The sequence below is a fragment of the Cucurbita pepo genome, chromosome LG09 (assembly GCF_002806865.2).
Source record: "Cucurbita pepo subsp. pepo cultivar mu-cu-16 chromosome LG09, ASM280686v2, whole genome shotgun sequence".
NCBI lineage: Eukaryota > Viridiplantae > Streptophyta > Magnoliopsida > Cucurbitales > Cucurbitaceae > Cucurbita > Cucurbita pepo.
The window spans coordinates 3,707,364-3,722,263 of NC_036646.1; the positions used below are offsets into that span (position 1 = coordinate 3,707,364).

At 35.7% G+C, this 14,900-nt stretch overlaps 3 protein-coding genes and 1 pseudogene across 3 annotated transcripts; all 4 read left to right on the forward strand.

Moving 5' to 3' along the window:
* The first annotated feature begins 1,629 nt into the window (after positions 1 to 1,629).
* Positions 1,630 to 2,217, forward strand: LOC111802054 (cytochrome P450 71B2-like). Its single transcript, XM_023686309.1, has one exon. It carries the CDS (start codon positions 1,630 to 1,632, stop codon positions 2,215 to 2,217), a length of 588 nt encoding a protein of 195 aa, XP_023542077.1.
* A 1,344-nt stretch (positions 2,218 to 3,561) lies between these two features.
* On the forward strand, positions 3,562 to 9,384 carry LOC111801584 (cytochrome P450 71B10-like). Its single transcript, XM_023685611.1, has 3 exons — positions 3,562 to 4,502; positions 4,673 to 5,281; positions 9,255 to 9,384. The coding sequence occupies exons 1-3, from the start codon at positions 3,603 to 3,605 to the stop codon at positions 9,261 to 9,263; spliced, it is 1,518 nt and encodes a 505-aa protein (XP_023541379.1). The 5' UTR covers positions 3,562 to 3,602; the 3' UTR covers positions 9,264 to 9,384.
* LOC111801583 (cytochrome P450 71B10-like) lies at positions 5,543 to 7,392 on the forward strand. The gene is made up of 2 exons (XM_023685610.1): positions 5,543 to 6,483; positions 6,654 to 7,392. The coding sequence occupies exons 1-2, from the start codon at positions 5,584 to 5,586 to the stop codon at positions 7,269 to 7,271; spliced, it is 1,518 nt and encodes a 505-aa protein (XP_023541378.1). The 5' UTR covers positions 5,543 to 5,583; the 3' UTR covers positions 7,272 to 7,392.
* Positions 9,385 to 11,977: 2,593 nt separating the features above from the next.
* Positions 11,978 to 14,059, forward strand: LOC111802055 (annotated as a pseudogene).
* The last annotated feature ends 841 nt before the right edge of the window (positions 14,060 to 14,900 follow it).

The following is a 14,900-nucleotide window of genomic DNA, read 5'->3' on the forward strand; positions in this document are numbered from 1 at the left end:
AATATATTGTTCATTATATAATATAAATGTTTATTATTTAGGATCTATACCTTCCTAATATATATATAATTTTAAAGCATATTCTAAATTTTAATGTATTTATTTTAATATTATTATATCACTATTTATATATATATATTAATAGTCACGTATAAATAAACATATTTTAAATAAAAGATTGTTATATATATTTTTTATTTTTGTTATATATAATACATTTAAATTAATCATTTTTATTATTTATTTAATTTTATGATATATCTTATATTTTTATTTAACCAATTCTCAAGAAATGTTAGTATTTAGTTGTTTTAATTTATGACAATGTTGTAATATGTTACAATTTTTTATTGAATTTATTTATTTATTTATTTATTTATTTGTCAATAATTATAGATTAATTTGGGTTTGTTTGTGAACTTTTAATATATTTTATGTATTCGAATAATTATAAATTGTGAATAAATAAAACTAAAAAAAATTTGACAACCCAACCCGAAAATAGAGGGTCAGATTGGGTTAGGTTGTGAAAAGTTTCGGGTTGGGTTATGTTACCAATCCAACCAACCAGAACTTTCGGGTTGAGTCAAAAAAATCTCCCAACCTGACCCAAGCCCGGACCATGTACACTCCTATAACGTCAAATTTAAACATTTTGGATAGCTGAATTTGAAATGAACTCAAGCTAGAAATCAATCTCAATAAAGTATTTGCCTAATTTTTTTTTTCAAAATTTCTCCTTAAGGGATTGATATCTAAATTTTGAAAATTACTTTTTATTTATGTTTTAAAAGGAATTTAATACATTTTAAACATTTTTACTACTAATTTTGAAAAAATAATTTAATTAAAAAAATCTAAGCTTTTGAAAAAAAGAACAGAATGTACCAATTTCATAATGATTTCTCTTCCTATCACTTCACTTTGTCGAAGACATTTGATCTCATTCGAGGTCGGGTCCAATGCATTGAGACAAAAAATTTTGAAGTTGATTTTCGTCTTTTATTGTTTGTCTCATTTTCTATCTTTTTGTGAGGCTTTTCCATATGAATCACATAGTAAAAGAAGTTCTAGAGTTGAGTTAGAAGATTTGATTATAATTTTTAAATCTAATTTCACAGATATATATTATCTACCAGAAGGCTAAACGTTCAAATCAGTCTAACGCTAATAAACACTTTAAAATATTAAATTTTGATGTAGGTAATTTTTATTTTTTATTTATTTATTTATTTATTTATTTTTTTTTTTTTTGAGTTGACGGCCATTTGTTGATATCATTCTATTTGGCACTATAAGAATAATATCAAGAAATCTTGGACTTGAATCGACCATCATATTTTCTTTTTGAGTAATTTTTTGATCTGCTGTTTTTAAAGACAACCAAATAAAAATTTGAAAACATTTCATTGTTTGAACATACGAGGATGAGAACTCAAACACTTCACGATTTGTTTTCCATTAGGCTCGATATGTATCTACTTAATCGAAAGATCATCTTTTCCTCTTGTTCTTGAACTCTTTTTAAATTCCAATGTCTCTCCTTCATTTCCTTCCATGGCTTTCCCTCATCAACCGAATATATTTTTAGCAGGATTAGACACGAGTTCAATTACACTAGTTTGGGTAATGGCAGAACTCGTAAAGAACCCACAATTAATGAAGAAAGCTCAAGACCCAAAACTGACGAAGAAAGCTCAAGAAGAAATCAGAAACAATGTGGGAAATAAACGAAAAGTAACCAGAGAAAGACATAGAATAACTTCCATGTTTGAAAATGATAGTAAAAGAGACACTGAGACTACATCACCCGTACCTATTCTTATTCCAAGAGAAATAATATCCCACTTCAAAATAGAAGGCACGGATTTTTACCCAAAAATAATGGTTCAAGTGAACGTTTCGGCAATTGGACGAGACCCCACATACTGGAAAGACCTAGAAGAGTTCCTTCCAGATAGATTTGAAGAGAGCTCGATTGATTACAAAGAACAACACTTTGAGTTCTTGCCGTTCGAAGCAGGTCGAAGGATTTACCCGAAATTGAATTTGGGGGTGAAGACGGTGGAGTTGGCTTTGGCGAATCTTTTGTATTATTTTAATTGGAGGTTACCGGAGGGAATGAAAGAGGAGGACTTGGACATGGAAGAGACATCGGGTTTGAGTCTCAGCATCTACAAAAAGTTGCCTCTCAAACTTAAAGTTATTTTGTGCTAGCTTAGCTAGCTGACTTTTCACCTCGTTTTCTAGTNGGTTTAGTGGCCAAGAAGCTAGACTTGAGAGAGTTTTTAATGAGATGAATGTTCTGTTTCAAGAAGTGATTGATGAACATCTTCATCCTATGAGGCCTAAGCCAAAACAAGATGATATCATTGATGTGCTTTTGGCGATAAGTAAAAAGCAAGTTGAATCTTGCACCGTTGTCATTACCCATGAAAACATCAAAGCTATTCTTATGGTAAGCAACTTCTATCCCTAGTATTTAATGGTTTTTTCATTAATTTTTTAGTTTAGTTTCTAAACATTCAACCTCGTGGTAGTTTTTGAGTAGTATTAAGCCTTTTATGCTCCATGCCATATCCATTATCGACCTTCTGACATTTTTTATTGTATGATGTGCATCAATAGAATATATTTTTAGCAGGAATAGAGACGAGTTCAAGTACATTAGTGTGGGCAATGGCTGAACTTGCGAAAAACCCAACATTGATGAAGAAAGCTCAAGGAGAAATTAGAAATCACGTGGGAAACAAAANCCTCGTTTTCTAGTACTCTTTAAATCTTAAAATCTAACACTACATTTTCAATTGCTAAATAGATGTTAAATTCAAATATTATTTTTGATATATTGAAAAAACAACGAATTTAAAGATGAAAGCGGTAGATAGATCATCGAAAATTTATTTTCATTCACACGATTGACGTCACATTTAAGTATTTAGATAGCTAAATTTGAAATGAATTCGAGTTAGAAATTGATCCCAAAACAAGAGAAGGATAAATTCGATTTAAAAAAATTTCTTCCATAAGAAGGTGTAATTGATACCTAAATTTTGAAAAAACGTTGATCTTTTAAAAAGAATTTAATAGATTTTTTTACTATTAATTTCAAAAAATAAATAAATTAAAAAAGTGGCACTAAATTTATAAGAGTTTTTCATATTTGGTCTTTGCATGTCGCCAAAGGGACAGGAAGGTATGGGCCACTTTGCAACAAAAATTCTTATCTAATCGTAATTTCATTGGTTAAAATATAGGTTATCTACTAGAAGACTAATATTCAAATCTATCATGCTAATAAGCCGTGTTTCAATTTTTGTTTTCTAGTGCAAGAGAATGACAGCTTATAGCTTTCATGGAGTGAACCGCCGTTTTTTAATATCATTTTTTTTTCGGTGTTGTAAGAATAATATCAATGAACCATCATATATTCTTTTTTAAGGACGGTTCGTAAAGATAACCACTAAAAATTTAAAAATATTTCATTATTTTCGTTCAAATACTATATGAGATTTTGATGTCTATTTAATGGAAAGAACAATCACCTTTTTTTTTCATTCCTAATCTTTTTCCTCTTGTTATTGAACTCTTTCTAAATTCTAATGTCTTTCCTTAATTTCCCTCCATGGCTTCCTCTCATCATCTTCCTCTCTTCACTTTTCATCATCCTAAAATGGAAAGCAGCTGCAAATAGAAGAAAGCGTAATCTTCCCCCAAGCCCACCGAAGCTTCCGATCATTGGAAACTTGCATCAACTTGGTGAGCTCCCACACAAATCCCTATGGCGTCTCTCTCAGCGTTACGGTCCCATTATGAGTCTCAGCCTTGGCGGTGTAGAAACCACCATCGTATCCTCTGCCGAGACGGCTCGTGCCCTCATGAAAACCCACGATCTTCAAAGTTGTAGTAGACCACAAACTCAATCAGTCAAAAAACTCACTTACAATTTTCTTGACATTGCGTATTCACCTTATAGTGATTACTGGCGAGAGATGCGCAAGATTTGTATACTTGAGCTTTTCAATATAAAGAGGGTGTTATCTTTCGAACCTGTTAGAGAGCAAGAAGTTGGTTTGCTAATTGAATCGATTTCGCAATCAGCTTCTTGTGGAGTTGTTGTTGATCTTACTGAGAAGTCCACTACTCTTACTACTGGTATTATTTTTAGAATTGCTTTTGGGAAAACTTTTAAAGGGGATGGATTTCATGAGCTTGTGAATGAAGCTGAAGCCGTATTAGGAAGCTATAATGCTTCCGAGTTTTTTCCTGTTCCTTTTGTGGGGAAGGTAATTGATTGGTTTAGTGGCCAAGAAGCTAGACTTGAGAGAGTTTTTAATGAGATGAATGTTCTGTTTCAAGAAGTGATTGATGAACATCTTCATCCTATGAGGCCTAAGCCAAAACAAGATGATATCATTGATGTGCTTTTGGCGATAAGTAAAAAGCAAGTTGAATCTTGCACCGTTGTCATTACCCATGAAAACATCAAAGCTATTCTTATGGTAAGCAACTTCTATCCCTAGTATTTAATGGTTTTTTCATTAATTTTTTAGTTTAGTTTCTAAACATTCAACCTCGTGGTAGTTTTTGAGTAGTATTAAGCCTTTTATGCTCCATGCCATATCCATTATCGACCTTCTGACATTTTTTATTGTATGATGTGCATCAATAGAATATATTTTTAGCAGGAATAGAGACGAGTTCAAGTACATTAGTGTGGGCAATGGCTGAACTTGCGAAAAACCCAACATTGATGAAGAAAGCTCAAGGAGAAATTAGAAATCACGTGGGAAACAAAAGAAAGGTAATAGAGACAGACTTAAAAGAGCTTCCATATCTGAAAATGATTGTGAAAGAGACACTAAGATTACATCCACCTGTGCCTCTTCTTGTTCCAAGAGAAACCATTTCCCATTTCAAAATTGAAGACTACAATTTTTACCCAAAAACAATGGTTCAAGTAAATATTTGGGCAATTGGGCGAGACCCCACATATTGGAAAGACCCAGAAAAGTTTCTTCCAGAGAGATTTGTAGAGAGCTCGATTGATTACAAAGGACAACATTTTGAGTTCTTGCCGTTTGGGGCTGGTCGGAGGATATGCCCAGGGTTGAATATGGGCATGAAAAATGTGGAGTTGGGTTTAGCAAATCTTTTGTACCATTTTGATTGGAAGCTGCCGAATGGGATGAAGGAGGAGGAGTTGGACATGGAAGAGAATTCGGGTTTGAGTCTCACCCTCCATAAAAAGTTGCCTCTCAAACTTGTACCAATTTTATACCATCCATGAGTAGTTTTATGGCNCTAGTGCAAGAGAATGACAGCTTATAGCTTTCATGGAGTGAACCGCCGTTTTTTAATATCATTTTTTTTTCGGTGTTGTAAGAATAATATCAATGAACCATCATATATTCTTTTTTAAGGACGGTTCGTAAAGATAACCACTAAAAATTTAAAAATATTTCATTATTTTCGTTCAAATACTATATGAGATTTTGATGTCTATTTAATGGAAAGAACAATCACCTTTTTTTTTCATTCCTAATCTTTTTCCTCTTGTTATTGAACTCTTTCTAAATTCTAATGTCTTTCCTTAATTTCCCTCCATGGCTTCCTCTCATCATCTTCCTCTCTTCACTTTTCATCATCCTAAAATGGAAAGCAGCTGCAAATAGAAGAAAGCGTAATCTTCCCCCAAGCCCACCGAAGCTTCCGATCATTGGAAACTTGCATCAACTTGGTGAGCTCCCACACAAATCCCTATGGCGTCTCTCTCAGCGTTACGGTCCCATTATGAGTCTCAGCCTTGGCGGTGTAGAAACCACCATCGTATCCTCTGCCGAGACGGCTCGTGCCCTCATGAAAACCCACGATCTTCAAAGTTGTAGTAGACCACAAACTCAATCAGTCAAAAAACTCACTTACAATTTTCTTGACATTGCGTATTCACCTTATAGTGATTACTGGCGAGAGATGCGCAAGATTTGTATACTTGAGCTTTTCAATATAAAGAGGGTGTTATCTTTCGAACCTGTTAGAGAGCAAGAAGTTGGTTTGCTAATTGAATCGATTTCGCAATCAGCTTCTTGTGGAGTTGTTGTTGATCTTACTGAGAAGTCCACTACTCTTACTACTGGTATTATTTTTAGAATTGCTTTTGGGAAAACTTTTAAAGGGGATGGATTTCATGAGCTTGTGAATGAAGCTGAAGCCGTATTAGGAAGCTATAATGCTTCCGAGTTTTTTCCTGTTCCTTTTGTGGGGAAGGTAATTGATTGGTTTAGTGGCCAAGAAGCTAGACTTGAGAGAGTTTTTAATGAGATGAATGTTCTGTTTCAAGAAGTGATTGATGAACATCTTCATCCTATGAGGCCTAAGCCAAAACAAGATGATATCATTGATGTGCTTTTGGCGATAAGTAAAAAGCAAGTTGAATCTTGCACCGTTGTCATTACCCATGAAAACATCAAAGCTATTCTTATGGTAAGCAACTTCTATCCCTAGTATTTAATGGTTTTTTCATTAATTTTTTAGTTTAGTTTCTAAACATTCAACCTCGTGGTAGTTTTTGAGTAGTATTAAGCCTTTTATGCTCCATGCCATATCCATTATCGACCTTCTGACATTTTTTATTGTATGATGTGCATCAATAGAATATATTTTTAGCAGGAATAGAGACGAGTTCAAGTACATTAGTGTGGGCAATGGCTGAACTTGCGAAAAACCCAACATTGATGAAGAAAGCTCAAGGAGAAATTAGAAATCACGTGGGAAACAAAAGAAAGGTAATAGAGACAGACTTAAAAGAGCTTCCATATCTGAAAATGATTGTGAAAGAGACACTAAGATTACATCCACCTGTGCCTCTTCTTGTTCCAAGAGAAACCATTTCCCATTTCAAAATTGAAGACTACAATTTTTACCCAAAAACAATGGTTCAAGTAAATATTTGGGCAATTGGGCGAGACCCCACATATTGGAAAGACCCAGAAAAGTTTCTTCCAGAGAGATTTGTAGAGAGCTCGATTGATTACAAAGGACAACATTTTGAGTTCTTGCCGTTTGGGGCTGGTCGGAGGATATGCCCAGGGTTGAATATGGGCATGAAAAATGTGGAGTTGGGTTTAGCAAATCTTTTGTACCATTTTGATTGGAAGCTGCCGAATGGGATGAAGGAGGAGGAGTTGGACATGGAAGAGAATTCGGGTTTGAGTCTCACCCTCCATAAAAAGTTGCCTCTCAAACTTGTACCAATTTTATACCATCCATGAGTAGTTTTATGGCTTAGACTAATAATGGGTATTTTTATATGTAATATGTATAATGCTTGAACTCTTATTTACCAATAAAATAAATGATGTGAAAACTCACTTTGTTGGAGAACTTTCACCCCTAATTAGTGAGCAAAGGAGTTCCAAATCGCGTGGGCGTTGGAGGGGGTTTTCCTAATGGTGTGTCGAGATTGTGCATATAAGAGGTAATTTAGGATAAGATGAATGTTCATAAAGTCTAAAAAAATTAAATTGTTTAAATTAAATTGTTTTATGCATGTGTTATGGTCTCGACTTTCAATGTCGTCGTTAGTCGTATAAATGTGTCTTGTGTTTACCTGAAATACATATAACACGTAGCTTGAGTATATTAAGAAATAATCAGTGAGTGGCCCCACTATTAGAGTTTGATGAATGAGACCTATCCTTTCTATTTGTATCCTCTTAAGCAATTATCTTAAATGGGTAATTGAATGTGTATTTACTTATTTTACACATGGTCTTCACATGTGAGTATGGATCCACCAGTCGGTTCACACACCTCTTGGACCTCTTTTCTGGTCGGGATAGCATTCTCTGGTGTTATTGCCGGACACCCGATAGGAATAGTGACCATCGTAACATTATGATAAACATAATGATCGTTTTCCTGCCTCATAACGTNTATTCACCTTATAGTGATTACTGGCGAGAGATGCGCAAGATTTGTATACTTGAGCTTTTCAATATAAAGAGGGTGTTATCTTTCGAACCTGTTAGAGAGCAAGAAGTTGGTTTGCTAATTGAATCGATTTCGCAATCAGCTTCTTGTGGAGTTGTTGTTGATCTTACTGAGAAGTCCACTACTCTTACTACTGGTATTATTTTTAGAATTGCTTTTGGGAAAACTTTTAAAGGGGATGGATTTCATGAGCTTGTGAATGAAGCTGAAGCCGTATTAGGAAGCTATAATGCTTCCGAGTTTTTTCCTGTTCCTTTTGTGGGGAAGGTAATTGATTGGTTTAGTGGCCAAGAAGCTAGACTTGAGAGAGTTTTTAATGAGATGAATGTTCTGTTTCAAGAAGTGATTGATGAACATCTTCATCCTATGAGGCCTAAGCCAAAACAAGATGATATCATTGATGTGCTTTTGGCGATAAGTAAAAAGCAAGTTGAATCTTGCACCGTTGTCATTACCCATGAAAACATCAAAGCTATTCTTATGGTAAGCAACTTCTATCCCTAGTATTTAATGGTTTTTTCATTAATTTTTTAGTTTAGTTTCTAAACATTCAACCTCGTGGTAGTTTTTGAGTAGTATTAAGCCTTTTATGCTCCATGCCATATCCATTATCGACCTTCTGACATTTTTTATTGTATGATGTGCATCAATAGAATATATTTTTAGCAGGAATAGAGACGAGTTCAAGTACATTAGTGTGGGCAATGGCTGAACTTGCGAAAAACCCAACATTGATGAAGAAAGCTCAAGGAGAAATTAGAAATCACGTGGGAAACAAAAGAAAGGTAATAGAGACAGACTTAAAAGAGCTTCCATATCTGAAAATGATTGTGAAAGAGACACTAAGATTACATCCACCTGTGCCTCTTCTTGTTCCAAGAGAAACCATTTCCCATTTCAAAATTGAAGACTACAATTTTTACCCAAAAACAATGGTTCAAGTAAATATTTGGGCAATTGGGCGAGACCCCACATATTGGAAAGACCCAGAAAAGTTTCTTCCAGAGAGATTTGTAGAGAGCTCGATTGATTACAAAGGACAACATTTTGAGTTCTTGCCGTTTGGGGCTGGTCGGAGGATATGCCCAGGGTTGAATATGGGCATGAAAAATGTGGAGTTGGGTTTAGCAAATCTTTTGTACCATTTTGATTGGAAGCTGCCGAATGGGATGAAGGAGGAGGAGTTGGACATGGAAGAGAATTCGGGTTTGAGTCTCACCCTCCATAAAAAGTTGCCTCTCAAACTTGTACCAATTTTATACCATCCATGAGTAGTTTTATGGCTTAGACTAATAATGGGTATTTTTATATGTAATATGTATAATGCTTGAACTCTTATTTACCAATAAAATAAATGATGTGAAAACTCACTTTGTTGGAGAACTTTCACCCCTAATTAGTGAGCAAAGGAGTTCCAAATCGCGTGGGCGTTGGAGGGGGTTTTCCTAATGGTGTGTCGAGATTGTGCATATAAGAGGTAATTTAGGATAAGATGAATGTTCATAAAGTCTAAAAAAATTAAATTGTTTAAATTAAATTGTTTTATGCATGTGTTATGGTCTCGACTTTCAATGTCGTCGTTAGTCGTATAAATGTGTCTTGTGTTTACCTGAAATACATATAACACGTAGCTTGAGTATATTAAGAAATAATCAGTGAGTGGCCCCACTATTAGAGTTTGATGAATGAGACCTATCCTTTCTATTTGTATCCTCTTAAGCAATTATCTTAAATGGGTAATTGAATGTGTATTTACTTATTTTACACATGGTCTTCACATGTGAGTATGGATCCACCAGTCGGTTCACACACCTCTTGGACCTCTTTTCTGGTCGGGATAGCATTCTCTGGTGTTATTGCCGGACACCCGATAGGAATAGTGACCATCGTAACATTATGATAAACATAATGATCGTTTTCCTGCCTCATAACGTATGCGTCCGTACCATCGTAAAAGGAGAGATTCCCTAATGCATGTAACACACAGGTCTAAGGTCCCAACATTTTTATTCATTAAATCATGTAAAACAACTCCTTCCATTTTCCTTCTTATCATATCATTTCACAACATAGCCTTTAAGACGTGTATTGAGATTGAATATTGTATGATTCATATCATACATTGTCTTATTTCATATCACGTACATAATATATCATAAAACATGTCACAACATGTATTATATCGCCAAACCTGTTATACCATAACATATATCATATCATCAGCACATTTCATCATAACACATGTCATAGCATAACCATATTATAGTCATATCGTTTCATAAACATATCATTTCCTAAAAATATCATAGTCACATCATTTCATAAACATTTAATAGTCATATCATTTTTGATATCATAATCACATTATTTCATAAACATTTCACACATATCAAGCATATGACACGTGCAGAACCACGAGACACGTGTCATCATACAAACATCAATTTCTAACCATGCCGATAGTAAGATCACTTATGATTGACTTTTGCCAACGTTTCTATCTAATTTTGAATTGACTTGCCTTCGTCCTTCAAATACTTTTCCACATATACCAAGGTGCTTCACCCTATTAAATACATTCACCTAATTCCTTTAGTAACTCAATGACTAACTTAATTTAACTTAAATAAATATGTCTTTATTATATCACGGTTTAGAACATATAATCCAAATATTGTTTGTTATAATATTATTATCATCTTCCATGTGTTTCTTTTTTAATTTTGTTTTTTAATTTTGTTGTTCACTTAAATCTTTCTTTTTTTCAATTCTGTTCACAATATTTTGACCAATTTGAATGATATTTAATTTCTTTCCATAAAATGAAATTATTTGGGGAAACCAGGGTAAGTTTGTCCAAAACTAGCAAATTCCAACGACCATAACTCGTTCATTCCTTATGAAATTTGATAATTCTTGGCTGGTTAGATTCATCTCATAGAGATCTTTGAACTTGCTGAAGAAATCAAAACTACCATCGCTAATACACAAGCATCAAGTGAGGGAAAAAGGGCCAAGAAGACGGTCCACTTGGATCGATCCAAATCATATTCATTCTCAAAGCACGAGCAAGTAATCAGGTCAAGTGTGTAGCTAGTCCAATATTCAGGTCATCAGCGGAAAGATGTCGAGATTAAGTGGGGGAGAATGTCAAAATCGACGATACAATTGTGCCCATGAGAAAGTCATCGAGGATAATGGTTAGGTTAATCCCACACATAAGACAGACAAGGGGCGGCCCAAGTGGCGTCTATCTGGCCACATAGGGGCCAAGACTGAAAAGTGTCATGATGCGATCGAGGAGGATGGTGCATCATCCAACACACCAAGAGTGTGCATTGAAGCTAAGTCGAGGCATGCAAAAAGTTGGAGAGAATGAGGCGACACGAGTGTCGAAGACAACCTCGAAAAGCCATAACCTTAGAAGTCGGGGTTTGGATATGAGTTTCAGCATGTGGCTCAGAAATTAAGTCAACCAAATTTGGTGTGAAACGGATACTCGATGGATTATGCACGAGGCCGTATGTCTACTCACTGAAATGACCTCTACTCGAGAAGGATTGGAAATGCCTCAAAATGTACTATAGGGGAGGCATGACATTGGCTCTCACCCCTAGGCTTTGTGGCCTAAGCTAGCTACCTTGTGGCACATGCGTGTGTCAGTGTGGGCGAACGTCATGGAACGAGCATCTTGGACATCTTTCTTTGAAAAGAGTCTTTCAACGACAGTACAGAATGACATAGGTAGGCTAGTATTGCGACCCAGCCCATATGTGAGAGGTTGCATTATACACCCACTATCTGAATCGTATGCCGTAAAGGTTTGGCATGGTCACACGAGAGTCCAATACTTGAGTGAACCAGATGGATGGATGTTCAAGATACCCCAATGAGATGATCGACACATGGGTCAGTTTCTAATGAATGTGTTCAAACAAGTCAAGATGGTCAATGTATCCCAAGACATGGGACGACATCACGATGTATGGATCGTGTTGTTGGGAACCAAGATGACAATGAGATGCGACGTGATTGTGTTGCACACGATGGAGCATGCACGCACGAACGTCGTGTGTGGCCGAACAAGCTTGTTATGAGTCTCATCCTCGGTGGTACAGAAACCACCGTTATAGCTTCTGTCGAGACTGCTCGAGCCCTCTTGAAAACTCATGATCTTCAAAGTTGTAGCAGACCACAAACCCAAGCTTTCAAAAAATTCACTTACAACTTTCTTGACATCGAGTTTTCACCTTATAGTGATTAAGGGAGAGAGATGGGTAAAATTTGTATTCTTGAGCTTTTCGGTATGAAGAGTGTGATATCTTATAAATGTGCAAGAAGTTGGTTTGCTTACTAAATCGATTTCAAAATTGGCTTCATGTGGAGCTGTTATTGATCTTAATCAGAAGTAATTTGCTTATTGCTGCCATTACTTTTAGAATTGCTTTTGGAAAGGGGTTTGAAGAGAATAGATTTCATGAAGAGAATAGATTTCATGAAGTTGTGAACGAAGTTCAGGCTTTGTTGGGAAGCTATAGTGCTTCCGAGTCTTTTCCTATTGTGGGAAAGACCATTGATTGGTTCAGTGGACGAGAAGTTAGACTTGAGAGGGTTTTTAATGAGATCGATTCTCTAAGTTCTGGCTTTGTTGGGAAGCTATAGTGCTTCCGAGTCTTTTCCTATTGTGGGAAAGACCATTGATTGGTTTAGTGGACGAGAAGCTAGACTTGAGAGGGTTTTTAATGAGATCGAATCTCTAAGTTCTGGCTTTGTTGGGAAGCTATAATGCTTCCGAGTCTTTTCCTATTGTGGGAAAGACCATTGATTGGTTTAGTGGACGAGAAGCTAGACTTGAGAGGGTTTTTAATGAGATCGATTCTCTAAGTTCTGGCTTTGTTGGGAAGCTATAGTGCTTCCGAGTCTTTTCCTATTGTGGGAAAGACCATTGATTGGTTTAGTGGACGAGAAGCTAGACTTGAGAGGGTTTTTAATGAGATCGATTCTCTATTTCAAGAAGTGATTGATGCCGTTAGGTTGAATGGCACTGTGACCTATATGGGTCACGACCTCATGTATTGATAGATGTGTATAATGAAGATTAGATGGTAACAAAACATGAAATCATAGATTTGGTAACAAAACAGGAAATCATAGATTCTCCTTGATTCATGGTAACAAACAAGTAAATCACTAGATTATCTTACTATGTAAAAAAATGATGTAACATGATGAACATCTTGGAGAGGCCTAAACCAGAGCAAGATGATATCATTGATGTGCTTTTGGCTATTAGTAAAAAAACAAGCTGAATCTTGAATCTTGCACTATTGTCATTACCCATGAAAACATCAAAGTCATTCTTTTCGTAACAATTTTCATCCCTAATCTTTTATGGATTTTGCGCTAAATGATTAGTTTATTTTCTAACGTGTTTGTACATTGTACGTCAACAGAACATATTTTGGGAGGATGAGGCACCGGTTCAACTACACTAGCTTGGGAAATGGTAGAACTCGTAAAAAACCCAAAATTGATGAAGAAAGCTCAAGAAGAAATCAGAAACTATGTGGGAAACAGACGAAAGGTAGCAGTGAAAGACATAGAACAACTTCTATATTTGAAAATGATAGTAAAAGAGACACCGAGACTACATCCACTAGCACATCTTCATATTCCAAGAGAAATCATTTCCCACTTCAAAATTGAAGGCTACGATTTTTACCCAAAAACAACGGTTCAAGTGAACGTTTGGGCAATTGGACGAGACCCCACATACTAGAAAGACCTAGAAGAGTTCCTTCCAGAGAGATTTGAAGAGAGTTCAATTGATTACAAAGGACAACACTTTGAGTCCTTGTCGTTCGGGTCTGGTCGGAGGATTTGCCCCGGGATGAATTTGGGGGTGAAGACGGTGGAGCTGGCTTTGACGAATCTTTTGTACCATTTTAATTGGAGGTTACCGGAGGGGATGGAGGAGGAGGAGTTGGACATAGAAGAGACATCGGGTTTGAGTCTCACCATCTACAAAAAGTTGTCTCTAAGTTCTGGCTTTGTTGGGAAGCTATAGTGCTTCCGAGTCTTTTCCTATTGTGGGAAAGACCATTGATTGGTTTAGTGGACGAGAAGCTAGACTTGAGAGGGTTTTTAATGAGATCGAATCTCTAAGTTCTGGCTTTGTTGGGAAGCTATAATGCTTCCGAGTCTTTTCCTATTGTGGGAAAGACCATTGATTGGTTTAGTGGACGAGAAGCTAGACTTGAGAGGGTTTTTAATGAGATCGATTCTCTATTTCAAGAAGTGATTGATGCCGTTAGGTTGAATGGCACTGTGACCTATATGGGTCACGACCTCATGTATTGATAGATGTGTATAATGAAGATTAGATGGTAACAAAACATGAAATCATAGATTTGGTAACAAAACAGGAAATCATAGATTCTCCTTGATTCATGGTAACAAACAAGTAAATCACTAGATTATCTTACTATGTAAAAAAATGATGTAACATGATGAACATCTTGGAGAGGCCTAAACCAGAGCAAGATGATATCATTGATGTGCTTTTGGCTATTAGTAAAAAAACAAGCTGAATCTTGAATCTTGCACTATTGTCATTACCCATGAAAACATCAAAGTCATTCTTTTCGTAACAATTTTCATCCCTAATCTTTTATGGATTTTGCGCTAAATGATTAGTTTATTTTCTAACGTGTTTGTACATTGTACGTCAACAGAACATATTTTGGGAGGATGAGGCACCGGTTCAACTACACTAGCTTGGGAAATGGTAGAACTCGTAAAAAACCCAAAATTGATGAAGAAAGCTCAAGAAGAAATCAGAAACTATGTGGGAAACAGACGAAAGGTAGCAGTGAAAGACATAGAACAACTTCTATATTTGAAAATGA

Excerpts from the sequence above, each read along its gene's own strand:
- LOC111802054 (XM_023686309.1), top strand. The coding sequence starts at position 1,630 with ATGGCAGAACTCGTAAAGAACCCACAATTAATGAAGAAAGCTCAAGAC.
- LOC111801584 (XM_023685611.1), top strand. The coding sequence starts at position 3,603 with ATGTCTTTCCTTAATTTCCCTCCATGGCTTCCTCTCATCATCTTCCTC. Across the intron at positions 4,503-4,672 it reads ACATCAAAGCTATTCTTATG|AATATATTTTTAGCAGGAAT; the intron begins GTAAGCAACTTC and ends GTGCATCAATAG.
- LOC111801583 (XM_023685610.1), top strand. The coding sequence starts at position 5,584 with ATGTCTTTCCTTAATTTCCCTCCATGGCTTCCTCTCATCATCTTCCTC. Across the intron at positions 6,484-6,653 it reads ACATCAAAGCTATTCTTATG|AATATATTTTTAGCAGGAAT; the intron begins GTAAGCAACTTC and ends GTGCATCAATAG.